Here is a 26,147-nt window from a genome sequence, read left to right as displayed (position 1 = left end):
GACGCAAAAGGAAACAATACGGCCTCCCTGACCGCAGAATTCCTTTCCTCCTCGTAGTGCGTTGAACGAGCAGGTTGCTGATGGAAGAAAGTTCAGCCTTTTCCTAAGCACACGACATGTCCACCAGAACGATCATAGGATGAAAGTTTCTGCGAGTGAATCTGCAAGATAATCGAGCTTTTCAAAGTTATAAAGGCCTCACTCCCTGCATCAATTATACACTCAGCACCCTCTAACGATTACTGCTACTTATATCTAACCGCCATGAAGCTCACTTTGTCTTTTATTTTTGTCGCCATCGCTTTGCTACAGGTGACGACGGCATCTCCTGTCGCTGAAGGTGATTCTTCAGCTCTAGCCTCACTTCACGCGGACTATTGACCTTGTTGAGTAACAGAGGTCAAGAAGCGCGACCAGAAGAAGTTCGCGTGTACGCTCCAACATGTTTATCTTATCTGCACTAATGTCTAACAATACCATTCAGATCTTGTTGCCAGGGACCTCTCTGATGCCGACGGTGATTTTTCAGTGTTGGCCTCGTTTTGTCGTGGACTACTCACCTGGTTGATGACATAGATGTCCAGAGTCACGGCCGAAAGAATATTGCCTGTATGTTCCTAGTATATTTATTCCATCTGCATCATGTCTAACAAGATCATTCAGATTCTGTTGCTGAGGATCTCTCTGATGCTGAAGGTGATTCTTCAGCTCTAGTCTCACTTCACGCGGACTATTGACCTTGTTGAGTGACATAGAGGTCAAGAAGCGCGACCAGAAGAAGTTCGCGTGTATGTTCCAACGTGTTTATTTTATCTGCACCAATGTCTAACAAGACTATTCAGATCTCGTTGCCAGGGACCCCTCTGATGCCGACGGTGATTCTTCAGTGCTAGCCTCGTTTTGTCGTGGACTACTCACCTGATTGATGACATAGATGTCCAGAGTCACGGCCGAAAGAATATTGCCTGTATGTTCCAGTGTGTTTATTCCATCTGCATCATGTCTAACAAGACCATTCAGATTCTGTTGCTGAGGACCTCTTTGATGCTGAAGGTGATTCTTCAGCTCTAGTCTCACTTCACGCGGACTATTGACCTTATTGAGTGACACAGAGGTCAAGAAGCGCGACCAGAAGAAGTTCGCGTGTATGTTCCAACGTGTTTATTTTATCTGCACCAATGTCTAACAAGACTATTCAGATCTTGTTGCCAGGGACCTCTCTGATGCCGACGGTGATTTTTCAGTGCTAGCCTCGTTTCGTCGCGGACTACTCACCTGGTTGATGACATAGATGTCCAGAGTCACGGCCGAAAGAATATCGCGTGTATGTTCCAGCGTGCTTATTCTATCTGCATCGTGTCTAACAGGACTATTCAGATTCAGTTGCCGAGGACCTCTCTGATGCCGGAGGTGATTTTCCAGTGTTAGCCTCATTGTCACGCGGACTACTCACCTGGTTGATAACGTAGATGTCGAGAAGCGCGCTGAGAAGACATTCTCATGTATGTCTCAGCTTGTTTGCATTATTTGCATCTTGTCTAACAAGATGCATGTTGTGGCACAGACATTGTTGCCGAGGAATCCCGTGATGTCGAAGGTAATTATCTATGGCTTGGTTTTGAATGTTGTATTTATGTTGTTCAATGTACAGGTGCTGTTGAAGGTATGTCTTGAGCATCATCTTGGAGTCTCGACTCTTTTTAAATCATTACTACCGCTACAGCTTAAAGCCAGAAGCTCAAGGTTATCTGTCTGGACAGCGAGTGTAACTTTATGGTGCAAATTAGTCCAGTAACAAAGTATTACTATCGCACAATCATCTGATCGCAAAAACCAATTTTCATTGATCCCTAACTTTTGCTAAGTGTCGAGCACCGCACTCATCCACCACCTCTGGGTTGTGATCTAATCCTAAGGTGTTCATGTGCCAAACAATTCTGGGGCAGCGTCCTGTCCTCTCTTTTGGAGAAGAATCGCGGCTTATGTCCAGCTGACAGGCTGCGAGAAGGCGAACGGCAAATCGTAAGATCTGGTAGCCGCAGCTTTGGGGTTGATCGTTCTATGGGTGTAAATATGGAAGGGTTGGAGATTATGCCGCTTCCGGTTTGGTCTGATAGATCAACTCTTACGATTATTCAGAGTACTTGTATCACATATCGCACAAGTTTCTCACCCAGACTCACCATGGTCTACCAGAGCAGTCCCGATCGAAAAGAACGACGTCGCTCTGTACGTGCTTTTGGAGGAAGGATGGGGATTGCCAGGCACAATGCTGATGTTCTCGAGGTATCCTCAAAGTATAGAGCGGTGGGAAGCAAATTCTGCAAATCCACTCACTCGTATATGCGTACGCATTTTGGACGCCTCCATCGATACCGCCAGCAAAGCGTCGAGCCCTTCCGTCTAGGTCTTTTCAGGAACGAAATTCACAGAGCGATTACCACAGTGAAAGTCAGGGATCTGGCCACTCTCAATTCTTGTGTATTCGGATGAGTCAAGACAGTTAGTCAGACACGAGGAGAGTTGAAGCAGGGTGGATCGAGTATCACATGCCACAGAGGGAAAGCTCAGCTCTTTTGGAATTGGGCCCTAGCGCAGAAGTATACGGCACAGAAAGGCTAAATCACGACGAACGTTATTCGTAATAACCCCAGCACAGCCTGCAGGGCACCGCGTCTTAACTGGAAAAACTAAAACCATCGCGCCACATTCCTTAGACTATCACATAAAAGAGGTTCAGGCGTGATGACTGGGCCTAGTCGAGGTGGACCTCCGAGGATCTATACACCGCAAAAATGGCGCCAGTGGGTTTGGAACCAACTCCAGGTGAAACAGGTTTTGACTCTGTTATGATAACCACTTGGTTAAGACGGGTTATATAGACCTCTGAGGAAACTATCCATGAGGCAATGTCAAGGTGTGTTCCGATAGAAAAATACCTGCCATTCGGCAAGTTTCGATCCTGCACAGTCGAAGAGAAACAGATTTTGATTCTGCTGCCGTAACCACTTGACTAATACCAGTGAGATGAACATCCGATGAAACCATGAGTGAATGTCGAAGTGTGTTCCAATAGGAAATTTTTTATCATCGGCAGGGTTGATAGATTTCGATTTTGTTGAGGAAACCACCTGGCTATAAGACCAGTCAAGTCAGACCTTCAAGGAAACCATCCATGAGTGAATCTTCAAGGTGTGTTCCGATAGAAAAAACCAACCTTACCATCACCAGGTTTCGAACCTGCACTGGCACAGTTCAAGAGACAGATTTGGATTCTGTTGTGGTAACCACTTTGGCCAGGACGAAGTTGCGACGAATCTGCGAGGAAACCATCCATGAACGAATCTTCAAGGTATGTTCCAATAGAAACAAAACTTCATCATCAGCGAGTTTCGAACCTGCGCAGTCCAACATCAATTCTGTTCTGGTAATCCCTTTGGCCAAGATGCTTCGTAAGTTGAGATGAACCACCGGAGAACTGCCCATGAGTGAATGTCAAGGTGTGATAAGACATTTGTCGGCAGGTTTTGAATCCGCGCCACTACTAGTCTGTTCTGGTGCCTTGCCACTTGGCTAAGACTGGTCAAGATGGACCTCTGTCGAAGAACATCACGCATTGACAGTATGGAGTCATAGCAGTCGTTTGCCAACGCAAAATGAAATAAAGTTCACTGGACACGGACACAAAACATACCAGGAACAAGCGAGTCGGGGGAGTCCCGACGGCTAATAGCGGCGAGATCGTACAGCCACGATTATGAGCTGACATGACCTTGTTGTGACCTACAATGTGGTGGTACGAGGTAATAAATACAGAAATTCTCTCCCATGCGAGCACGATAAGAACCAGCTGATGCTCGTGAGCATCCTCGCGGCTGCCAGTCTTCTCACGCGTCTGCTCTGGAGTCTAATTCCCCTCAACTGACGAGGGTTTCTGAAAGGTTTACTGCTGGTACAGCTTCGGAAAACATGTGGTTCTCTTACTTGTCGCACCGTCGTGCTCGGTGAGCCTTCTATCATCATCGTCGGTTTCCTTAACACACTCTGACAAGGACTGTAATCATACTAGTCGCGATAAGCAACGAGAGCGAGCAGAACGAATCACATCCCTCAAACCCATATACCATGAGCCTCTAACATCCCAGGACAAAGAGATTCTGTCTCGCTCAGTTTCGTCTCTGGTGGCTGCTGTACAAACCTCATCCCTGTCCCCATCTGACATCCTCGTGGCCTACTCTAAGAAAGCCCTTCAAGCGCATGCTCAGACAAACTGTCTAACTGAGGTCATGATTGCATCTGCAGAGAATTGGGCTAGCACTGCGAATCGATCAGGTCCTCTGGCAGGCGTCCCAGTCTCGCTCAAGGACCTGGTAAGTGTGAAGGGTTGGGATTCCTCCATGGGCTACTCGGCTCTTGTGGGCAAACCCATGGCCGCCGATGGTGCGTTGGTGAGGTTGTTGCGAGATGCAGGTGCCGTTCCATATGTCAAGACGAACGTTCCCATGACTATGCTCTCATTGGAGTCGACAAACGATGTTTTTGGTTCTACTGATAATCCCCACAAGAAGGGCTACACCTCAGGAGGCTCGTCATCAGGTGAAGCCGTACTCCTTGCGCTGGGTGCAGCCAGACTCGCGATAGGCACAGATGTCGCAGGGAGCGTTCGGGCTCCTGCGCACTTCTCTGGCGTCTATTCAATCAAATCAAGTATGTATAGATTCCTGAAGCAAGGCAGCGCGTCCAGTATGCCTGGCCAGGAAGGCGTTCCCGCAACACATAGCCCTATGACCAGAACGTTGGAAGATCTAGAGACGTTCTGGCGTGCTGTGTTCCAGATGAAGCCTTGGAACTACGACTACTCGGTAACTAAATTTTCCGAATCTTAGTGCTGTTAGATTGCTTAATGATATCGTAGGTTCTTAGAATTCCTTGGAGAGATGTCAAACTTCCAGAAGATCGTCCCATCAGGTGGGGTGTCCTGTGGGATGACGGTAGGTGGACCATCTCTATGGAGCTCAACCTCAGCATATTTATGTTTGCACAAAGGGGTTGTGACACCCTCGCCTGCCTGCGCGCGAGCATTGAAAACGGTTACTGCGATACTCGAGAAGAAAGGTCACGAAGTTGTCACTCTGTAGGTCAAAATTCTTCTTTTCTGAAAGTGTTTCCTATCCCACTTCAGGAAGTGCCCGAGCCCATACGAAGGCCTTCAGATCGCGTCGCAGCTCCTCCTCGCTGATGGCGGCAAGACGGCTTCCAAGAATTTTCGCGCATTTGAGTCCAACGATGCTGGAATGACTTCAGCATTCCGGGGCTTTCGTCTCCCCTACTTCGTCATGAAACTCTACGCTTGGTATTACCGCTACATACGCCGCGATCCTGTCTATGCAGGTCTGATCGACACTCATTATGAGAAGACCGTACAAGAATACCTTGCTTTAATTGCGCGAAGGGAGGATTATCGTTCTCGCTGGTTTAAAGTGTGGCGAGACGCGGAGGTCGAAGGCCGCCAGGGCGATGAGGGAGTTGACTTCATTCTTACAGTGCCAAATAGTCTTCCTGCTGTTCCTCACGGAGGGATGAGGCACGGATGGAAAGCGTGTGGGTACACGTTCCTATTCAATCTGGTATGTTCCACTCCTCTGTAACAGCCCCAATCTGAAATTCACTTTGAATTTTTGAAAAGCTTGATTATAGTGCGGGGGTTATGCCGATCACGCATGTGGATGCGACAGCTGATGCTCTCCCGCGTACTTTCCGTCCACGAAACGCCATCGAACGAAATTACTACCGGATGTATGATGCAAGTGCCATGGAAGGTCTCCCCATTGGAGTGCAGATTGTGGGAAGACGGCTTGAAGAGGAGCGCGTCCTGGAGGGCATGAAACTGATCGAACGTCTGCTAAGGGAAGCAGGAGCTGGTTATGTCGGTTTGCCGTTGTAGAAATGTGTTTGTTTGCCAATCCTGACATGTATATTAATCACCCTTCTGTACTGAATGCAGGGTTTTCGGAGTTTTGGGGAAAAGGACGTCTCATGATAGAAGGCAGACAAAAGAAGATGGGGAGCATGGCATCAACATATTTGATTTAAATCCAGGCCCAGAAATTCGGGATGGTTCGTCCCAGAGAGATCATTTCCAACACAGGTTTTTGATTATCAGACATCTTTCCTTTTACGCAGGGTCAATAAGAGTGTAGTGTATAAGGCATAATCTGTAAGTTCTTCATTACCTTCCTGGCAGACAGGAGCTTATCCGCAAGATTTCACATGATAGCTTACCGGATGCTGCACACTTTCAGGGACATCGAAAGTCTTTATGGATGTCATATTCAGTTGTCAAGTGCTGGACCCCGATATCTTCTGGAATCCCGTGGCTGATTTGCAGCCAATTTGTCGAATGATCAATGTGGTGAATTGCAATATGCTAGCGCTATCATGATATCGATATGACTAGGGCGGTGGAATCGCCTACCTAATTGGCTCCATCAGTGACGAGATAGGCATAGTAACTTGTTATCGATTAAGGAGATCGAAACCTCGAGGACCACCGAGTCGCACTTCAGGCAACGTTCAAGCTTGTACGACACGAAGCAAATACGGGAATCTAGGCCAGCGTCATGTGGTGAGGCATCATCACTGATACTGTGATCCGAATGGAAGAAAGAATGCAACTCCATGATCGCATATCTGAGGTCCAAGGTTTGCGCCATTCATCTATCAGATCGATTTGACCATCATAATGGTGAACACTACGAGCCTAGTCTGGCGGTTTGGCTCACTATAATCATGGTGCTAGCAGCCGCAATGCGTGAGCGGCCGCAGTGCATGATGCGACATGCGATGTTGTTGAGATCAAGAACTGGATTGATTCCTGAGCTTGCGATCATGAGCATGATTGTCATGTAGATAGTAGGAAACCAGATTGCAAAAACAGATTGCCTTGACCGTTCTCATCCGAACGTCCTTCAAATGTGCTGAACGGACTCGCATAATACCTGGGCTGTTCTGACTTCTCATTTACCCCCGTATTCATCAAGCCCAAATCCGATAAATATTTGATGTATCCGTAGTCGTATCTGTACGTAGTACACCAAGCGTTAAACCTGATTCCGCAAACCCGATCTTTTCTACACCAGCCAGAAAAATACATATGCCGCACAAAGTACAATTAAAACTTTCACTTGAGGGTTCATGTTCGACCATCTGGTAGTTAAGCTGTTTGATACGTTGTAAGTAGGTGCGGATGATGAAGATCCACTTTTACCCGAAAGGGTCCGGCCTTGACCAGAAAACGCACCAGAAGATGCGGGTTGGGCGTACTGGGTGACAGTTGATTTGAGGGCACTAGAATGTGTGTTAAACTGCAGTCACAAGAATAAGAATTCGTGAACGAACGGTGGGTTAGCGCCACGGATCCTGTGCACCTCCTCCTTGCCTACCAGGAAAACGAAGGTTGGCCTGTGAAATATGAGGACAGGAGAGACTTTCCAAGATGATGAACCTTACATAGCAGTGACGGAGTACTCAGAGGCGAGCTCGTTCGTTCCCTCGGACAGGTCAACCTTGAGGAAGTTCGCATTGGCGTTCTCCTCCGCGAGCTTCTCAAAGAGCGGCTTGATGGTCTGGCAAGGAGCACACCAACTAGCAGTGAAATCTATCACCTGCAAGCAAAAGTGTCACTTGAGCTCGAACAACTGAGGACACAGATATTTACCGTGAGCTTCTGGCCATCGCTGGTCAACTTCTCAAGCTCCGCCTTTGTGGAGATTTCAGCAACCATTATAAGACTAGATGAAGTATGTGATGAGTGAGAGATTGAAGAATTTTGGTCGGTGGGCAATGGCTTTATATGTGGTTGCTGGCGCTGTCGGTATAAGTAAGCTGCTGCGTGACGTGCTTGGAAAGCACGATATAAGCCGGTCACGTGAGGGTCTACAAAACATGACGGCACGCGTAATCATTAAGGCGTTGACTTGGATTTACACCTTCTTTCACTACTACCATCATCAACTGCGGCGCATTCAATCTGCCCCTTCGTACAATTTTCTGACACTTAAACCTTGGTTTATAACACAACATGTCTGGACGCGGAAAGGGTGGCAAGGTGCGGAAAATATTGGTTGGTGTCACCTTATGGCTCCTGCAACTCACAGTGCAGTAGGGTCTCGGAAAGGGCGGTGCCAAACGTCACCGAAAGATTCTTCGCGACAACATCCAGGGTATTACGAAGCCAGTGCGTGGTACGGCGTTCTATGATCGTTCGCATGCTCATATTTTCAGGCTATTCGCCGCCTTGCCCGTCGTGGTGGTGTGAAGCGTATTTCAGGTCTCATCTACGAGGAAACCCGTGGTGTACTCAAAATTTTCTTGGAGAACGTCATCCGCGACTCCGTCACTTACACCGAACATGCTAAGCGGTAGGCCCTAGCATCAGCTTAATTCAATGCTTGTTTGCTCATTGGAACTATAGCAAAACGGTTACTGCTCTTGATGTCGTCTATGCGCTGAAGCGGTCGGGGCGCACGTTATACGGTTTCGGTGCATGATCAAAGTGTATTATCACTTGCCACCCATATGTACTAATAGTGACTCGCATATTTCTTTCAATCTGACTAGTCCAGCTGTTTACCATGTCCTTTTAGAGATCGTTTAATTGTCGGGCAAGCTCGAGGTGCTCGGTTGTTGTATACTCAACAATAGCAACTAATAGGGTCGACACACAAGTTCTTCATGATGTCATCGCATTCCGCTCTGTTGTCAAGTAGCCTAGAGTATACTGCGTTTTTCTGATGACTTCACATTTTAATTCATCTTTGTTTCCGATGCGAAGTTATCGAACAGGGACGTAATGCCCCACATTGTTTGTCGAGCTCCGCAAGTAAACAGAAGCGGTAAGGGGAATAAAATGAAATCCGGTCTATTCGATATGAAAACTGTAAACGGAAGACTACTACGCATGCGTAGTGGTCGCAAACACAGAATATCACCTGCCATCATGATGAATCGTTGCTACGTTATCGCATGTCCACATGATGGCAATTGTTGCAACGCCACTCCAGCGGTCCCTACATTAGAAGCTTGCAGGCCGCTAGGACTAAGCGCTAAAACATGATGCATGATCTCCAGCCTGAGCTCGAAAATAGCGAACAAGAAATAAACTGTGATTCACAATCTAAACAGTGTTATTTCGTCGATCATTTGCATGACAGCACAATAATATCAACAGCTTGCGCTGTGCACGAATGAGGAAAGTTTAAAGATAGTTAGATTTCAAACGCCAGAGCTTGCGCCCCGTCCTCGAGATTTGGAAACACCAGGCTAGAAGTCTTCGGTGGTTAATCATACTTTTAGACGTGATGAACACCTGCCAATCACAATGACACGGAACTATACATGGAACCTGTCATATGATCATGACGACACCGGCATCAAACTGATCTATTTGAGTCAATCGAGACAGTTTCAACAGAGCAGGTGCATTCCTGGGTGTCCGACAGTAGCCTGCAATCACGAAAGTACTACAATGATCAGACAACTATATTCAGTCAATCAATCAGTTCGCACCTTCTTCGAAAATTCTCGTTGGCACGCAGTGACATCAAAGCAGTAAGAAATGGGGAAAAACAGAACAATGCTACGAAAACACAGCTAAGCAGACGACCTAACCTCATGAATTCTCCTCCACTAACTCCACCTCCACCTCTGCTTCCTCATCCACATCATGTGCCTCATCCGTAATATCACTCTCGCTCTCTGGGGGTATTGGCTCTGACGGCGGGGGCTCGCTCAGATTAAGGCTAACCTCGGGCTCCGTGAGGGAGTCCTCGACGAAGGCAGATTCAGGAGATGATGGCGCGGGGGGTTCCACGAGGTGGGTGGTTACTGCATCTGCCTCAGGAGAAGGGTCGAGGGGTGTCTCATCTAATGTTTCAGATTCCGGAACTGGTTCCGGTGAATCAGATTTTTCGGCAGCTACAGGCTCCTCCACAACATCAGGGTCTGCAACACTGGGCTCAACATTTTGGGTAGCTGCGGGGGCTACTGGGCTCGAGGGCTCAGCCAAGGCAGCGGTCTCTTCGTGGGGAACTACAGGCTCGACAGCCGGCTGTTCCTGGACGGTCTCAATCTCTTCAACAATTGGAATCGTCTCTACCTCGTGTTCCAGTACAGGTGGCCCAGCAGGGGCAGGTGAGCTGGAGCCCCCAAGCAACGTTAAGGACAGATCGTCTAGAGGTGGAGAGTTTGATCCGGTGACGGTTGCCACTTCGTCGACGAGCACTTCTTCGACAGGGACCTCTTCGACGTCAAACCCAAATTTGTCGGGAGGGAACTCATTCGGCTGACCGGACCATGAGGGTTGCGAATAGCTCTCAGGCTCAGCAGATAGCGCAGTATGCAATAAACCGCTTTCGGTGACACTATGGTCGCCGCCTTTTGCAAGCTCCTCTGCAACATTGTACGCCTCACTGAACACCATAGTGTCTGTGCGATTGCGCCCCAGCCGGCGTGGACTATCGGTGCCAATCGGGCTGTCACTGGACAGTCCCGGAGGACTCTTCTCGCGGACATTCGGAGGTTGTGCTTGTTCTGTCGTAGGTGCATTTTGATCCTCCTGCTCACGCAGCGGATTGACGGCCGCTGCAAGAAGACGTGGAGGTTCGACATCCTCATCGTGTCCCTTTCTACCTGGCAGGACAGCACCTGAGGGGATGACAAGGAACTCGGTAGGGACGAGATCAAATTGACTAGTAAGTTTCAGGAAGCGGGCGTAGAGCAATGATTCGGCCTCCGCTTGTTCAAAGGCTTCTCGGTGGTGGAAATACGCATGTGCAAATATTCTACCAAGGCGACGAGCAAGCGAAGAGAAGTGTCGATATGAGGTAGGAGGTATCGAAAGGCTGATTATCGCGAAAAGTACGTATGATTGAGTTGAGTTTGAAGGCGGTGTAACGGAGGATATCAACAAAGATTCCATGAGACGTGATCGTGACGTACCGAGATGGGAAAGCTCGAGGTGAACTTAATAGTGCGGTTGCGCTATCTAACGTATGAAGGATGTAATCAATAGCACAGCATTGCTGAGGATATATACATAAGCAGTTAGAAGAACCATAATTTTTTAAATGATAGTCAAACGAACCTCCATAGCGCCGTCATTACCGTGTGCGACACACAAATACAACCACTCTCCCGCCTTCATCTCGGGACAGGTGTTACGAGTACATTCCTGCTGCAACATTGTGATGAGGGGATGAGATAGGTCCTGTGCGAGACGTCTGATGGACGAACACAATTAACGCATAAATAACTGGGTGAGTAAAGATGATAGGTACCGTAGTTGTTCGTAAATCCAGCAACCTCGGTCGACTGTTATGTCGCTTTTGCGTTCAGGATCATCTGGTTTACGCTCAGCTTGATCAGAAAGATCAGAAGACTTTTCTTCGGCGTCCTTGAAAGCAGCTTTCCCCGGAAGAGACACTATTGAGTTAACATCATGGACGTCAAGACGAATAAGAAGCGAAATATATTCTTGGAGCTGGAACGCGCTATCGAGAGAGGACAAGGATGGGAGAGCTTTGACAGGATAGAAGGAGGATACACGTGAACCGCGTAATGGGCGCTGTACGGCTACTGCCATCGTCAGTGACAGTGAGCTCGAGGTTGTTGTCGCCGTCGAGAGCGTTGAGCGCGAATAAGCAAGCATTGTCTCACGAGTTGACTAAATTTCGCGGAAAATGATCGTGGAAACAAAACTCCAGGTTAGGTTAATTTACAATTATATGAATTTCTTTCTAAATTCGTCTATTTATCCCAGAAATTGGTTATGGCATGCCGAGTTAGCGGCTCGGCGAAACTGCCAAACATCTTGTACCTTTGCCACATGATCATCGGGATCTCTTCTCCCGCCCCGGTGGTTTTGAAACGTCCAAGGCGTGGATATCTAACTCGAATGGTGCCTCACAATCCTTATATTTAGGGCGTTCCTTGTGAAGCTTTGCGATTGCCATCCCTCGTTCATATCCACGATCACGATGTCCGACAATCATCTACACGAGAAGAACTCAGTCACCGACGTTGAGAAGGATTCCGCGTCTACTAGGGATGATCTCTCTGTGGTCATCCCCGGAGACAGGCATGGATGGCTCTCCCACCCGTTAGCAAAGTCCCTTCTCAGTTGGGGCGTGGAGGAGCGAGGTGGGTTTTCCTTACAACCAAATACTCATCTAATCTTCGTTCATAGGCACTATTCCAGTTCCTGAAGAGGAGCGGGTGGACACCCAATACTATAAAATTTTCTTTGTTTGGTTCTCAATGAACTTCAATATCCTCTCGTAAGTTTTCAGAGCATTTCGACTGTCAGCTCATTCTTACAGATAAACCAGCTTTTCTACCGGAACCCTCGGTCCAATCTCTTTCGGACTTGGACTTCGTGATTCCTGTCTCGTTATCTTATTCTTTAATATCCTGGCATGCGCGTTACCTGCATATTTGTTCGTACACTTTCCTGAACATGGATACCGGGTCATTACTTGACTTCTCTTCCACAGAAATACTTGGGGTCCCAAAACTGGCATGCGTCAGATGACTCAATCTAGATATAGCTTTGGGTATGTGTGTTTGTTTTCCATATTTGTTACTGCCTGATCCTCGTTCAAGCTACTTTGGCATTATTATACCCGCCATTCTCAATTTGATCGGCCTGTGTGGCTTCAATATCGTCAATGGTATACTCGGTGGACAGGCACTAGCTAGTGTGTCTAGTGATATGAGTTGGGAGTGCGTATGGCATCCCACAAAATCGGTTTATCTTACCTAACCCGTATCAGTGTCGGCATTGTGATTATCTTCGTCATTGCGCTCCTCGTGCGTTCTCTTACGTGACACTTGAATTTCTTTGTATTCACAATGTTCACACCTCCAGATCTCCTTCATGGGCTACAGAGTACTCAACTGGTAGGCGGTATTCTCTATTCATCACAGTTATAGCTTTACGGTTTCCAGGTACGAACGTGTTTCGTGGTTCCCAGTTCTTATCGCATTCCTGGTTGCACTTGGCGTGGGTGGCAAGAACTTGTACAACGTTCAACCAGCGGTACCTGCATCTGCTGCTTCAATTTTCAGCTTCGCATCTGTCATTGCTGGATTCGTTATTACCTACTCGGCTATGGCATCCGATTTCACGATGTACTACTCGCCTACCGTTCCTCGGTAAGTTCCATCTCACGCCCTGTGGCGTTACGCTTAAATATGTTTTTCCAGGTCCAGGATCTTTTGGTATGCATATCTGGGATACATTGTGCCTATCGTACGTCAGCTTCTCCATCCGGTACTCCCTGAGCATGTTCTGACCTATCTCGAGGTCCTTCTCGAGTGCCTTGGAGCTGCAGTAGTCCTTGCTGCACCAAACGTTCCTAGCTGGGCTGAGGGTTACGGAGCGGACCAAAACGTCAGCGGCCTCTTGGAGGCGATGCTCAGCCCGGTTGGTAACTTTGGGAAATTCCTCACTGTTCTTCTCAGTCTGAGCGTCACCGCCAACATCGCGTGCACGCTTTACTCTATGTGTTTCAATTTCCAAGTGATGATCCCGGCCATGTCAAAAGTCCCAAGATATGTCTTCTCGATCGTTGGCACGGTAATGTCCGTCTTCCCATTTGTACCGCCTTTCTTGTCATCGGCTGATCTCAAATTTTTCCCTCGGGCGCCGACAGCGCATTGCCTTTATCGATCGTGGGCGCCCACAAATTCTATGCGACATTGACCGATTTCCTTTCACTAATCGGTTACTGGGCAAGTGCGTATGGCGCCATCGTTCTTGTCGAACACCATTACTTCCGCAAAGGTGACTTCAGCACCTATAACCACGCCATTTGGAATGTTCCGGGGCGTCTGCCCTGGGGAGCAGCCGCTATCGCAGCTGTCATACTGTCTTTCGCCCTGATCATACCCTGCATGAACCAGTTGTGGTATGAGGGCCCCATTGGCATCACCTCGGGTGATATTGGCTTCGAGGTTGCATTCCCTCTTGCAGGTCTACTTTACTTCCCCCTCCGAAAGCTGGAGCTCAAATACCAGAATACCCAATATTAAGCACCGCTCGGTCAAGATAGTTGCAAGTTAGATGTACGATGTACTATGGAACGTGTACCGTCTTGCTATGCCTATATTTATATTTTCTTACCTTAAATCACAATCTAGGGTCGCTCCCATTTCTCGCCCATGATAACTTCATCCTACTGGTCCCTGCTCGCACCTTCTATACTGAGATAATGTATGCTCACGAACAGCTCATTGCAAATCGAAATCTCCGAGATATCATCCACGCTCCTTGTGACTCAATGCAGCCATCTCAAGGGTGAAGGGTCATTCCCATAGTATATAACCATGGATAAATATATCAAATCCCGCACTTTCGCACCTCATAAATAGGTGCTTCGAGTGAGAAGAAGTGTGGAGTGTGGTAGATAACGTGCGGCAAATTTATTGGATCATGGCAGTATTGTCACGCACCCTTGGAAGACCGTTGGGCAGAGGCGTGGATCCATCACAATGCCAGTGCTCAGCCATACCCCCGACGTGGCATTGGAGTGCCAAGAACAGCACACACAGGTCCCGGTATCGCGTATACATACACGCTTGTCCCAGCAAATTCAACTGGAGCACGTGACCTACAAGGACAACACAAAGTCTGACTCGGAGAGATCCCTTGATGCTAAACCACGGAGCTAGGGTTGTGCTGTTGTGGGCAAAACTCTGCCATTCCGCCATGTGGCAGGGCAGAACTGGTACTGCGGGCCAGGCAGATGGCATAACCTCCCAAACAACATGTGGCAGAACTCCAAGACATGCAGTACAGGATGCACTACACGCTGACAGTTTTCAGATTAGTGTACGTACTTTATAACTCTCTACAATGACTAAGTACTAGTCAGCCGGTTTCCTTGGTACTGGAATCTACGGTTTGCCTCAGTCACCAGTCTAACTGGAATCAGCACATTCAAGAGTCAAGACGCTCGCAACGGTCCGCGCTAACCATGGCGTTTACCCAAACGATGATCGGACTTGGAATTCAACATTAATTCGAAGTTATATATTATTCTTCCTTTCAATATATAGACATGAAGTTCTAGTACCATCAAAAAAATCAGCGATTCTGCCAGTTCTACCCACAATACTATCGGCGGCGGCGGCGGCGGCAGTGACGGTGACGGAGCATAAGCGATCCAATTAGTAGTAATACCAAGTTTTTCATGTTGAATTGGACTTGCAATGGGTTCCAACACAGCGGATATGAGGTGCTCGAAGATATCAGGCACAAATCAGGTATGTCGGAAGTTCTGAAATAGTGAATCACGATTGTTATCTATAGGCACCACTATTACATAGAAGACCACAAGCAAAAACACTAATTTGGAACTCGACGCTCATCCAAATCATCCCACTCCACTCGGCGACCTAGTGTAGCCTAGTGTATTACTTAATTACCGGCTTCGGATGATCTGTACAGCATAGTCTATTCTTTCCAGGCCAATTTGCAGGGAGATTAAAGAAAGAATAGGCTTAGCTGTAGAAGAATCTGTCATGCTGTATGTCATAAAAATACGACATCCTCGTACCGTTCGACCACTTTTCCAGAAAAGAGCGCAAAGGCCGCAGTAACGACGATTCTACGCTCGCGATGTTATCCGGGTCTCGTATACCAGTCTGAGATATCGTCAGTTTTATTTGCGTTGGTGTACAAAACAACGTACCTTGTTGTCCCTGTCCCGTTGCAGTAATACGTAGTAAAATGATAGCACCTCTGCGATCCGAGAGGGCTCCAAGGATTTCTCAATGTCGCCAGCCGCCCGGATCGTCGACAAATAATCAAACGGCATTGTCCTGAACAGGATTGGTCCGAAGGATCTTATAAGCAGCGGTGACGCAAAGATGTTTTGTTCTCCTGACGATGCGGGGACCTGCAGTGCTTCTAGGACAAATTCCTTAAGAAGACCAATGGCGGCCGCCCGCATCTGAGGAAGCTCCGTGTCAGATGCTAGGGTTATCAAGATTTGTTGTTGTAACACAGATGGCAGTTGCGCAAGAATGAGTGCGATCAGTCGAAGACTGAAATGCCTGATGAATGGGTCAAGATGGGTGCTTGCCAAAGCGGGAAGAACTGTGCATAGCGACGTAGCAAGGTCGGCTGGGAAGTCGGGCTGTGTGCGATCTTGCGTAACACAGCGAAAGATAAGAAAGAGAGACTCGTCGAGGGCGAAATTCATCTGAATTGAAGTCATGAGCATCGAATGCAACTTGGAGGACAGATCTTTGGGTAGGGGGTTTTGTTGTCCGTGAGCAAGTATAATTAGAGAACTCGTTGTCGGATCATCCAAGACATCCTGTGGTGACAGGGTCATTGCCTGAAGGGTAGTCTAATACGATTCAGAATATATGTCATTCCATGGTTTCTCTGACTTACCAGTACGCTCAGAATGGCCTGCTCCCCTTCTTGCCACTCGGGTTCAACTGCAGAAGATAGTATAAGACGAGGATAATGCATCTCGAAAGCTCTGGCACATAGCGATGCCCTGATACACGACGCACAAGCCGAAACAGTTGTGTCCAGAAGTAGTTTGATAATTTTCTGCAAGTTAATGAGTCTGCAAAGCCATCTATCGCAAATGCTGTAGACAGACCCTCGCCTCTGCAACATTTGCTTCGTTGCCTGTTTTGAAGATCCATGTGTAGAATGCCTCCGACATGCCAGAGACCCCTGCAAGTAATGAACGCCCACTGTCCCGCGTGAAGTGACTTCCTAGCGAAGAAACCGCTGAACTGACACCAGAAACCAAGGGTGAGACTATGCTTAACGCAGTCCTCTTTCCAAGAGTTGATCTAGGTACAGCTGTGAGGCCCCGAGATGTGAGTGATCGGTCGACACCTGTAATACACTTACATTTTGTAGACAGCACGATAACGTTGATGAGACGCTGAACAGATCCAGGAACATGCTCCTCTTCAGCTTCATCTTCATAGGCTAGCTGGGTTAGCTGTTCCAGAGTTTCCTGGATAACAATCAACACCTCCTTCGGACTGCTGTTTTCGGAAATCAGGCTAATGAGGTCAACAGCCTCTTTACGGTGGCACCGAAGGAGATTAGGCAGGACGTCGAGAGGTTCCTACAGGGAGTCCATTGAGCTCTGAAATATGATAGAGGATAGAATAAGTTACTCACAAGAAGGGCTGGACCCTCATGATATTGAAGAATATTATCGTATACAGTCTTGAGAGATGGCTGGTGTGTTTCGTCATCAACTGCGATTGCTATTATGGCGGAAATGTCTCTGCCGATTGCCTTTGAATCGCCTTAGACAAAAATTCCAACTATGATGTGAGGTTAAATGCCTCATCGTCAAGGTCAGGCGACAGTTGTAGCGCCTTAAGCAAGGTATCCTTGGAGTTTAGAGTCATTGATGCACCAATTCATAAATAGCAGTTCGCAGTCACGGTCGTGTGCTGCGGCTGCTGCCAGATTTGTGTTATGTAATCATAGTGGCGCTGGGAAGTACGTACTGTGTAGTCAGCCAATGAAAATCGTTTATTGTTTAGTGCAGTCCCTGACTCCAGGAAATAATAGTGGTACTCAGAATAAATCTTGAAACTCCTTGAAAACTCGCCTAAAGCTCGGCTACTTCAACAAAACACAGCATGAGCATGTGCTGCAATTGAAAGTCAGGCCGGCATCGCACATCGGAGTTCGAAAAACATGCCTGTTGTTCACCAACGTGCTCGCCGGTCTGCACGACTTAGAGCCAACGCTCATCCACGCGCGAGGGCGATGGACCATCTGCCATCCACCTGATCAGCGGCGCCTCGCCCTTACCGGCAAACGGCCTGTCCACCTTCCGCCTCCTTATCTGTTTCCATGGAGACACCCTCACGTTGGAGATGGAGTCATCGGACACCATCAACAACATGAAGGCGAAGATCCAGGACAAGGAGGGCATCCCAACTGACCAGCAGCGTCTCACCTTCACTGGAAAGCAGCTCGAAGATGGCCGTACTCTCAGTGACTACAACATCCAGAAGGAGTCCGCCTTTCACTTGATCTTGCGTCTCCGCAGAGGCACGCAGATCTTCCTCCCGACGCTTTTCATCCCCCCCCCGCTGCTCAGCATCCCCCCCTCCTCCACTCGGCACTTATTTGGTCCCTCCCGCGCTCCCTACCTACAGCTGATTTCATTCCCGCGGGCCTTGTTTTTTTTACAATTTTATTAATGCTTTCATTTGAAATACAATTATGTTGGACCGCTACTCTACCACTTTCCCCTATGTACATAGCACGCTTTGAAAAATCACAAGTGTCGTTTTAAAGTCCGACTACATGCCGACGTGTGCCGAGCACATTTCTCTCGGACTTGCGCGAGTTCTTTCAAACTTTAAGCGGGGAGTTGAAGGGAGTTGAACGCAGTTTAGCGAGTTTTCAAGAGTTTCAAAATTTATTTTGAGTACCACTATTATATAGATGTATATCAAAATTATTCACATCTGCTAGTGCATTCTATTTTTGTTGTTTAAGCTTGACAGAGTGCGACATAATTCCTGTAATAGACATTCAGTAACAAGCACACTGAACTCATGCTCAGGCTAGTGAGCGAGAATCTGACAGGTAAACATCACCCAAGACGCTCACTCCAGCATGAAATAGGTATAGTGCATGCTGCCAAACATGATTTGCGAGTGCATTACATGTTTTTCAATGACAGAGCCTGTTCAATAGCTTGGCATAAATTGGTGAATACACGTCTGGACATCAGTTCAGTCCAGTTCTCTGACTGGCATCAATATCATTGTCGTCATATTGCTTGAAACGGTAAAGGAGGGCACCCTCTAGACTGTCCAATAATACATCACTAGATTCGTGTCAGTCAGGCGCAGCACTTCGTACAAAGAGATGGCTATGTCAACATTTAGACATGCACCATGGTGATGGAAGCGGAGCGTATGAGAAGCCGCCAAACCTAGAGGACAGAGCTGAAACGAGATTCGTCGAAGGTGGATACCTTCATCAGATGCAAAGTTCGCCAGTTAAGCAGATTCGGCGAGATCAGCGGTAGTATCCTGATAGATGTGGCACCATTTCAGCCCTTCAGTAGGTTGATAAAGAGATGATGCGTGATCCGGGTGGCCGTGCGAACGCAACCCAAGCGTGTCCCGGAATAGAGAGATGGTGAAACTATGTCTTGAAGATTCTTTCGAGCATACCCTTAAGCTCATGCGACATTGCTGAGAGCAGCTGCGTGGTCAGGGTGGCCGACTGGACACTGGTCTAGAATTAACTGAAGATCCTCTACAGCATCGCTTAGGTGCGAGACACCACTCTTACTCGTGTATTCGGGGTCTGCATCAGTGCATCGAACAATCTCGTATTCAAAGGTTAACTGCACTTTGCGTGCTCCAAGAGCCCATACCACGGTTTAGGCATCACTCACATTAAGCACTGTATCGTCCTGCCCATAATCGTGCACAAAAGCGACGTTTAATGTGAGAGCGGGGCAGGTATCATCAATGGGTGGAAAGGTCAGCTCTACGGGAAGCTAGTGGAAATACATGAATAGGAAGCAGATCACTCACCAAATGGTTCATCTCCATGATCGAGCAGCCTATTCCATGATGTCTCAAGTATTCCAATAAGTTTCCTATGGCCTAGCATTCAACCGAGTTCAAAGGATGCTCCGATCTCCGGTGATGACGTGTGTGGTGATCTACAAATAAACGATGAGTACTGGAATCACGCCAGCGAGTCTCGGTAGAAGGTTTTACACGGTCAGAATATCACCATAGACGATGGACCTTCAAGTTGGATGGCTAGTGTCCAGCGCCTCCTTGAGTCGAGGTTAATGGCTACGTAAATGCCTGCGTGGATACGCTAAGAGGGCGCTTATGTATTTTGTCCGCTGACGGCTGTGGGTGAAGACCATGAGATAAAATTAGAATGAATACCAAAGTTGCATCACCTTTGAGTCTGATCAAGCAACACTCCAAGCTTCCGGGCATGGTGGTGCGACGTAGAGACGAGAGACAAACTAACTTGGAGGATGGGCAGAGAAATGGGCAGAATGAGTGGTCGGACAAGAATGGGTGTAAGGATATTGGCACCGTAGATCAAGCTCAAGTCTAAGCGGGTGCGCAGCAGGGCATGATGGTTCCAAGTTGTTGACGATATGGTTAGCAGTGAGCTGGTGCAAATCCCACCGAATACTAGTACATACATCTGACACGCTAAATGGGGAGAGACTCCATGGGGCACGGCTAATAAAGTGGGCCAACCTATTAATATCAGTGAAGTGGCCCACTATGGGCCAGGCTCGTATACGGTATGATAGTACAAGTGCATTGTGCAACATTGTCCTATAGGACCTATACAACGGCAAACCCGTAACTACCCCCTTCACCAGGCGTTCGACAGGTTTCATGTGCTCCAGGACGCCTACACTGTAACCAATCAAGCTTCATGTGGACGAGGGGCTACAACTCACCATTCGTGTAAATGGATGTCAAGGACATGTGTTTTGTTTGTGCGGCCTACAAATTCGTATATAGTAGCTTGAAGTTCAATTTCGTTTCTATCGCTCCAAAAATTACTGTCACTGATCAGGAATATCAAGCCAGTATCGGCTCATTTGATGATATCCATGCGTTGTCCCGATAGCTGCGTCGAATTCCTTCATACCCTAGTCAGGTTCCCTTGAAGTGGTATTGAGTTAACCTTAACCATTCGAAAAAAAGTTCGAGAGAAGGCTTTGAAAGTTTCGGGATTGCGATGTCCACACGCAGTAACACTCAGTGTTAATGATGATCGCTCGGTACCGAACAAAGCAGAATTCTTCAATGGTTAAGCTCAAGATCAACTTTGAACTTGGAGTCTGCTCAAGAGGGTTGGCAACTGCGGCCTGGAAATGTCAAGTACGTAATAAATTATCAATTGAAGTAATTAATTAAACTCTGCTGCCTCAAATCAGCCTACAAGAAACTAGAAGCCAGGCTGCCGCTGGGGGCTTACTTAGATGCTACTCTTCCACTTTCATGAATGATCTCATGAACAAGATTTACTAACACAGGTTGCTGGATAGTAGATTCCAGTTCAATATCAGTACTCGTAGTCATGCTAAAATGACACGCCGCCACCGTGACTGCAGGGTCACATTTTAACTAGCGAGTATCTTCCTTAAAAGCCATGGCAAAGTCTTAATGGTATAGATCATTTCGTCGATTTCAGCCAAGTTTCAGGGAAACCCGGATTTGGCGGTCATTGTATTAAGCACTTGCAGTATATCAGACGACGAAGACGGACCGACTTGATGGCGTTGGGCACGACGTAGGTGTGCTTCCAGCTTGCTATATCCTTTCTAGATGGTACTTCACCTCGGAGGTTCGTAATCTTCGGACATCTTTTATGCAGTGCAAGTACACCCAACTCGGAATGTCAGTCAACACAAAAACCAAGCCTAAAGATATCCCTCCGATTGGGGGGATCCAGTGCCCCCGCTGAGGGGGTCTACCGAGGGACATCAATGTTTCAATTTGTGAGTAATAATTACGAGTCACCGTATGGCTACTCCAGATACTTATATATGTGGCACCTTCTAACTTATTGCAGGCGATGACTACATATGTGCATCGAGGCTCTTAAGACAGGTATGGACATCACCGAACGTCAAGATCTTAATTCAAGTCTTGTATCATTATTAAGCATATTCGCAGTCATGGTCCTATGGAGGTGTGGCTGCGGCACTAGACAGTACCAATACTTGTCTATTCTATGTCTTCCATGCAGCTCAAACGTGGAGAGGGAAAAGCTAAATGTCGAGTCCCCTCGGGTTTTCTTGCAACACCGTGGGTCGGAGAGCTCGGAAGATTGAAATTTGCAGTACAGTTTCACAGACCTGTATGCCCAAGAGGAAAGCTCGATCGATCGACGGCCCAACCAACACAGGGGGCGGGTTCCGATCGCAATGTAGAATGTTCACCTATGTACATTCACCGTCGGCATCAACTAAAATTATTTTGCCGACAGAGTGGGGCTTCGGTGACTGCAATGAGATTCCGAAGTCAAAAGGTCTGTCTGCAGATATAAAATCTGGCAGTTCCGCCCGCTCTCCCTCAGTTCAAGTTGCCCATCAGCTCCTTGATCACCTACCGCCCCAAATCACCACCTAGTCAAAGTTCGCCTTTCAGTCTTGCACAATGTTTGTTCGTCTCTTGTCCATAGCGTCTCTCTGCTTTCTCGCAATTGCCAATCCCCTTGTTCGCCGCCAGGCAAGCAGCCAGTGCGACACAGGCAACATTCAGTGTTGTAAAGAGACTCAGACAGTGGGTTTCATAGCGCTAAATATCCTTCGTAAATCATGCTTAAAATCCAACAATAGGTCGATGAGTACAATAAGAATGCGACGGCACATGGAACGATTCCCATTGACATGAGCATCCTCGGTCATGTCGGTCTTAGCTGCACCCCAATCTCCGTTGTCGGCACTGGCGCTGGCGCGACCTGTTCCCAGGAGCCACTCTGCTGCAGCAACAATCAATATGTACGTATTCAGCCTTTATATTCCATTTCAGACTTCTTAAAGTTACCTTTACAGTCCGGGCTCATTAACATCGGCTGCACGCCCATCAATATCAACGCCTGAGCTTTGAAGGTGGCGGAAGGTGGTTGCAATGTGGGAGAGGAGCTATGGACAGTCGCCAGTTTGTTACCGTTTTGTTCAGGCCTGCAGAGTTCCGCATTAGCAATGTGTCAATGTTTTTTGTGTTGAGTTAACTGATAGCCGCTGCTCTGTCAAATCGAAGGACTAGTCTCTTGTCATACTTGTCTGATCATTCTATATGCGGGCTCTGCTGTCGAACAATCAATTGATTACGTCGCATGCTGGAGTTAGAAAAAGCTGAGGCCACGTCGTGTAATGGGAATTGTCCTCATAACACATTCATTAAATTGCGAAAAATCAAAGCTCTACAGCCTCTTCGTTTTACAAGTAACAAGACGTAGATGATATTTCCTTGTTGCATCAAGACTACACAGCACTACAGCTGTTTTGATATTTGACCCCTGACATAGTGTTTCTTGAACACCTTCCCGGTTTGATTTCAGCATATCGTCATTTCTAAAACATGAGACTCGCCTATTATGCAACTACATTCAAGGTCTCACACTCTCCCGCACTATGGTTGATCACAACCGGACAGGAGGACAGCCCTATCTTACACATGATCCTTCACATTTGAATAATAGTATGATGCTTCCCTTCAATGAAGTCATGCAATTGACTATGTTAGTGCCGCCAATAATGGCAATAATCGGTGGTATCTCAGGTTACCCAAACTAATGGCAATGAGAAGGTGATTAAAGGGCTCAATGGGTAACTCACATGCGAGGGCGATGACCAAGTAGAGGGTAAGGAGTATGAGACCTTCCAGATAATTGGCAGTTCCATCCCTAAAACAAGTGAGTTAAGTCTTGACGAGAAGGGAATTTCCATGTGGTGAAAGGCAAGCTGACATGAGCAATAGATAGACTAGAAAGACAGATGCAAAGAGGACGACTGTCTGAAGATTCGTTAGAAACTTAGGTAATACGCGTAATGTATTCTGAATAAACAGACCTCGAAGTTGTGGAAGTGCAACGTCAGGGGTTGGCCGACGCTAACAAAAAGGACAGTGAGAATAACATCTCGCGAGATGCAATACATGATCGTACATCCAACCGACGATCACAAGAAGTGGAACTACGAGGCAGGCAATTTGCTGTCCGAGAGTGAGTACAATCATAATTTTATGATGAATGGTCTACACTTACAATCGAACTCCCAACGCAAATGGTGATGGTGAGCTCGTATTTATTCTTCATTGCCATCCAGACTGAAGTGACATGTTCTGTGGCATTTCCCTACAAACGATGTTGGTAGGCAGTTAGCCGGATACAACTTGAAACATACTACGATCGGCAACAAGATAACACCAATAAAGGCCTCCGGGATGGAATAGCGGACTGCAGTCGCCTCGATGGAGGCAACCACTGGCACAATTGAACAGTTGAACATGAAACCAAGGGAACAAAGTGGGACACATACGATACTCAGCACAAAATGCGGTAATGAAAGTGGCCGATAAAAGTCTAACGAACGAGGGTAGGGATTTAATGTAATAAATGACGAAACCAAACTTACGCAACACCGGCAGCGGCTGTTCCTATGCGAGGTTCCGTTTCCTCCGTTTCTGCCAATGCTACCGTTACCTCATTGTTTTGTTCAGCCGTAGGTGAAGAAGGTGCGATGAAGAGAAAGTGATGAGTTTTTAACTCAACCCTTGGATGAGCACATTGAAGAAATAAGATATTAGAACATGCCTGAAACCAAAGGTAGGCACAGTAAACCCCTAGGAGCAATATGGCAGTTCCTCTGGAGATAAAGAGAAGACCCGCAGTGGGACATTCATCGAGATCACTGCAACGATTCTGCATTCCAGCGTCTGTAGTACTTGTATATGCCGCAAGAACAACAAGCGCTATGAAATATTAGCGAAACTCTCAAGTTGGAGAAGATATTCGTACTGATGCATAACAGAGTCATAAGCTAGACTTGGTTAATTGTCGTTGTAATGAATAAGTTGGATAATTTACAGAGGTAGATCTGAAAAAATATTGCAATTCAACCAAGGATTTAAAAGGTAGAAATACAGAGGACGCACGTCTGAGCCCCAGTACCATTGAAAAATCCTTGTGTATGATATAACCCACCTATACCGAGTGAGCCCATACTCTCCTTCAAAAGCAGATGTCCCTTACCGGCGAGAAACGAACAACCAAGGACGAGCAATATGTTTAACAAGATCGATCCAATCATCTGACCCAAGAACATTCTATCGCAAATAGTGACTATAAGAAGACACTCACAGACATCTGAACAATCCGCAATTGACCTAGGATTATCGTGGGTACTTGCGGACAACTTCGGGCGGTGGACAAACCGTTGAGTAAAGCAGCAACACCAACGATAATTTCCAAGGCATTCCCAAAGGATGCATTAAGGAGACCTGAGATTGTTTCTCCTAATTTGACAGATAACTGATCTGTTGCCTCGCCCAACAGCTAAAAACGACAATGTCAGTCTTCCAAGAGTCTAATGATAGGAGTGGTTGCCACCTTAGCCAAGGGCACGATGGCCATAGAGCTAAACAAAAACACAAGGCCAACGTCCCAGTCCAAGTTGTGTGAGATGAAGCTTAAAGGTACAAATACGAGTAGGATATTGAACCATGTCCCAAAAATAAAGAACTTGAACGATTCTGTCCATGATGGCTCGCCCTCGCCTTTCATGAAGTTGACAACACGAGAAAAGGGGAGGTTCCTATGACCCATATGGCCACCATTTTCGAGTAGCGGTGCAGATTCTGAACAAGACATGGATAATTCGGGGATGTGTTGGACGGCGCGAATTCCGAATGTTCTGCAAAATCCAACACCAACCGCGACCACAACGTCCACCTGTTCGTGCGATGAACAGAGGCTAGTGGATTTGCATCCACGTCCCCATGGATTCGGTGACGTGTCACATTGTTCTGTGTATGTAGAAGCTTCGGGCGATCTATCTGGCTGTCGTTGCCTGGGGACAATACTTATAATCAGCTGGTTCACAGTTGATAGCATCCCGCCTACCTTCGGACCCAGGCGTACACTGGCTGGAGATGCTCGAGGTCGATATCTTCTTTTTGTGGTGTGATTTTCGGAGGTGATTGTTAAAGAAGTTTTTCCAGGCCAAAGCAGAGGCAATTATATGTCAGGCGAAATACCCGGCGTAATGGCGCGACCTTGTTCTTTGAAAGTAGCCTTTGCAAGATCGAACTTCAACTGCTAGCGCTCTGCACCACATTTTGCAATGACCTCTTCGAATGTGAGTCCTGCACATTGAGATGTTCGGAGCAGTACAAGAGAACAACGAACCCTTGCCCTTCATTATTATTTACTTGTCTAGCCAACTAACCGGGATCACTCCTGGAAAGGTCTCCGTTTCAAAAGAATCAACGGTACTATGAGAGGGTAGCATCACCGGAGTTTGAGACCCAAGCTGAGCGGGTAAGAGGGTTGAATGACGTGGTGCAGTCGG

At 47.3% G+C, this 26,147-nt stretch overlaps 9 protein-coding genes across 9 annotated transcripts; 5 read left to right on the top strand and 4 right to left on the bottom strand.

Moving 5' to 3' along the window:
- Window positions 1–264: 264 nt before the first annotated feature.
- BJ212DRAFT_1589303 (uncharacterized protein) lies at window positions 265–2,904 on the top strand (the record flags this gene model as incomplete). Its single annotated transcript, XM_041342455.1, has 18 exons — window positions 265–340; window positions 392–430; window positions 485–517; window positions 577–609; window positions 664–696; window positions 756–788; window positions 843–875; window positions 935–967; window positions 1,021–1,053; window positions 1,113–1,145; window positions 1,200–1,232; window positions 1,292–1,324; window positions 1,378–1,410; window positions 1,470–1,502; window positions 1,565–1,597; window positions 1,652–1,663; window positions 1,998–2,022; window positions 2,140–2,904. 18 exons carry the CDS (start codon window positions 265–267, stop codon window positions 2,405–2,407), a joined length of 849 nt encoding a protein of 282 aa, XP_041190301.1. The 3' UTR covers window positions 2,408–2,904.
- A 939-nt stretch (window positions 2,905–3,843) lies between these two features.
- BJ212DRAFT_1373821 (amidase signature enzyme) lies at window positions 3,844–6,145 on the top strand. The gene is made up of 6 exons (XM_041336379.1): window positions 3,844–4,004; window positions 4,070–4,862; window positions 4,916–4,991; window positions 5,047–5,134; window positions 5,183–5,627; window positions 5,687–6,145. The coding sequence occupies exons 1-6, from the start codon at window positions 3,970–3,972 to the stop codon at window positions 5,942–5,944; spliced, it is 1,695 nt and encodes a 564-aa protein (XP_041190300.1). The 5' UTR covers window positions 3,844–3,969; the 3' UTR covers window positions 5,945–6,145.
- An 886-nt stretch (window positions 6,146–7,031) lies between these two features.
- BJ212DRAFT_1373804 (uncharacterized protein) lies at window positions 7,032–7,665 on the bottom strand. Its single transcript, XM_041336378.1, has 3 exons — window positions 7,510–7,665; window positions 7,399–7,461; window positions 7,032–7,347 (listed from the first exon to the last, which is right to left on the bottom strand). Coding segments are annotated over exons 1-3 (282 nt in total). The 5' UTR covers window positions 7,512–7,665; the 3' UTR covers window positions 7,032–7,130.
- Window positions 7,666–8,080: 415 nt separating this feature from the next.
- Window positions 8,081–8,549, top strand: BJ212DRAFT_1483584 (histone-fold-containing protein; the record flags this gene model as incomplete). Its single annotated transcript, XM_041340638.1, has 4 exons — window positions 8,081–8,107; window positions 8,165–8,236; window positions 8,284–8,420; window positions 8,474–8,549. The coding sequence occupies 4 exons, from the start codon at window positions 8,081–8,083 to the stop codon at window positions 8,547–8,549; spliced, it is 312 nt and encodes a 103-aa protein (XP_041190298.1).
- Window positions 8,550–9,191: 642 nt separating this feature from the next.
- BJ212DRAFT_1373800 (Mob1/phocein) lies at window positions 9,192–11,767 on the bottom strand. Its single transcript, XM_041336377.1, has 5 exons — window positions 11,337–11,767; window positions 11,144–11,279; window positions 10,999–11,081; window positions 9,568–10,901; window positions 9,192–9,504 (listed from the first exon to the last, which is right to left on the bottom strand). Exons 1-4 carry the CDS (start codon window positions 11,705–11,707, stop codon window positions 9,671–9,673), a joined length of 1,821 nt encoding a protein of 606 aa, XP_041190297.1. The 5' UTR covers window positions 11,708–11,767; the 3' UTR covers window positions 9,192–9,504; window positions 9,568–9,670.
- Window positions 11,768–12,035: 268 nt separating this feature from the next.
- On the top strand, window positions 12,036–14,421 carry BJ212DRAFT_1521545 (NCS cytosine-purine permease; the record flags this gene model as incomplete). The annotated part of the gene is made up of 11 exons (XM_041341703.1): window positions 12,036–12,198; window positions 12,245–12,335; window positions 12,387–12,494; window positions 12,552–12,611; window positions 12,661–12,780; window positions 12,831–12,867; window positions 12,926–12,957; window positions 13,006–13,212; window positions 13,264–13,309; window positions 13,364–13,641; window positions 13,713–14,421. The coding sequence occupies 11 exons, from the start codon at window positions 12,036–12,038 to the stop codon at window positions 14,089–14,091; spliced, it is 1,521 nt and encodes a 506-aa protein (XP_041190296.1). The 3' UTR covers window positions 14,092–14,421.
- A 905-nt stretch (window positions 14,422–15,326) lies between these two features.
- Window positions 15,327–16,850, bottom strand: BJ212DRAFT_1373787 (uncharacterized protein). The gene is made up of 5 exons (XM_041336376.1): window positions 16,680–16,850; window positions 16,463–16,627; window positions 15,753–16,415; window positions 15,618–15,705; window positions 15,327–15,565 (listed from the first exon to the last, which is right to left on the bottom strand). Exons 1-5 carry the CDS (start codon window positions 16,743–16,745, stop codon window positions 15,483–15,485), a joined length of 1,065 nt encoding a protein of 354 aa, XP_041190295.1. The 5' UTR covers window positions 16,746–16,850; the 3' UTR covers window positions 15,327–15,482.
- A 5,380-nt stretch (window positions 16,851–22,230) lies between these two features.
- On the top strand, window positions 22,231–22,676 carry BJ212DRAFT_1277431 (hydrophobin-3 precursor; the record flags this gene model as incomplete). Its single annotated transcript, XM_041331362.1, has 3 exons — window positions 22,231–22,356; window positions 22,413–22,574; window positions 22,629–22,676. The coding sequence occupies 3 exons, from the start codon at window positions 22,231–22,233 to the stop codon at window positions 22,674–22,676; spliced, it is 336 nt and encodes a 111-aa protein (XP_041190294.1).
- A 637-nt stretch (window positions 22,677–23,313) lies between these two features.
- Window positions 23,314–25,447, bottom strand: BJ212DRAFT_1277523 (Sodium/calcium exchanger protein-domain-containing protein; the record flags this gene model as incomplete). Its single annotated transcript, XM_041331370.1, has 15 exons — window positions 23,314–23,482; window positions 23,546–23,592; window positions 23,649–23,688; window positions 23,744–23,790; window positions 23,843–23,932; window positions 23,982–24,061; window positions 24,117–24,160; window positions 24,213–24,350; window positions 24,399–24,549; window positions 24,596–24,617; window positions 24,729–24,781; window positions 24,830–24,887; window positions 24,938–24,963; window positions 25,012–25,132; window positions 25,187–25,447. 15 exons carry the CDS (start codon window positions 25,445–25,447, stop codon window positions 23,314–23,316), a joined length of 1,347 nt encoding a protein of 448 aa, XP_041190293.1.
- Between the last annotated feature and the right edge of the window lie 700 nt (window positions 25,448–26,147).

Source organism: Suillus subaureus (assembly GCF_016647635.1).
Source record: "Suillus subaureus strain MN1 chromosome Unknown BJ212scaffold_28, whole genome shotgun sequence".
NCBI classification, from domain to species: Eukaryota; Fungi; Basidiomycota; class Agaricomycetes; order Boletales; family Suillaceae; genus Suillus; species Suillus subaureus.
The sequence above is the reverse complement of the archived record's forward strand: the minus strand, read 5'-3'. Positions and strand labels throughout refer to the sequence as shown.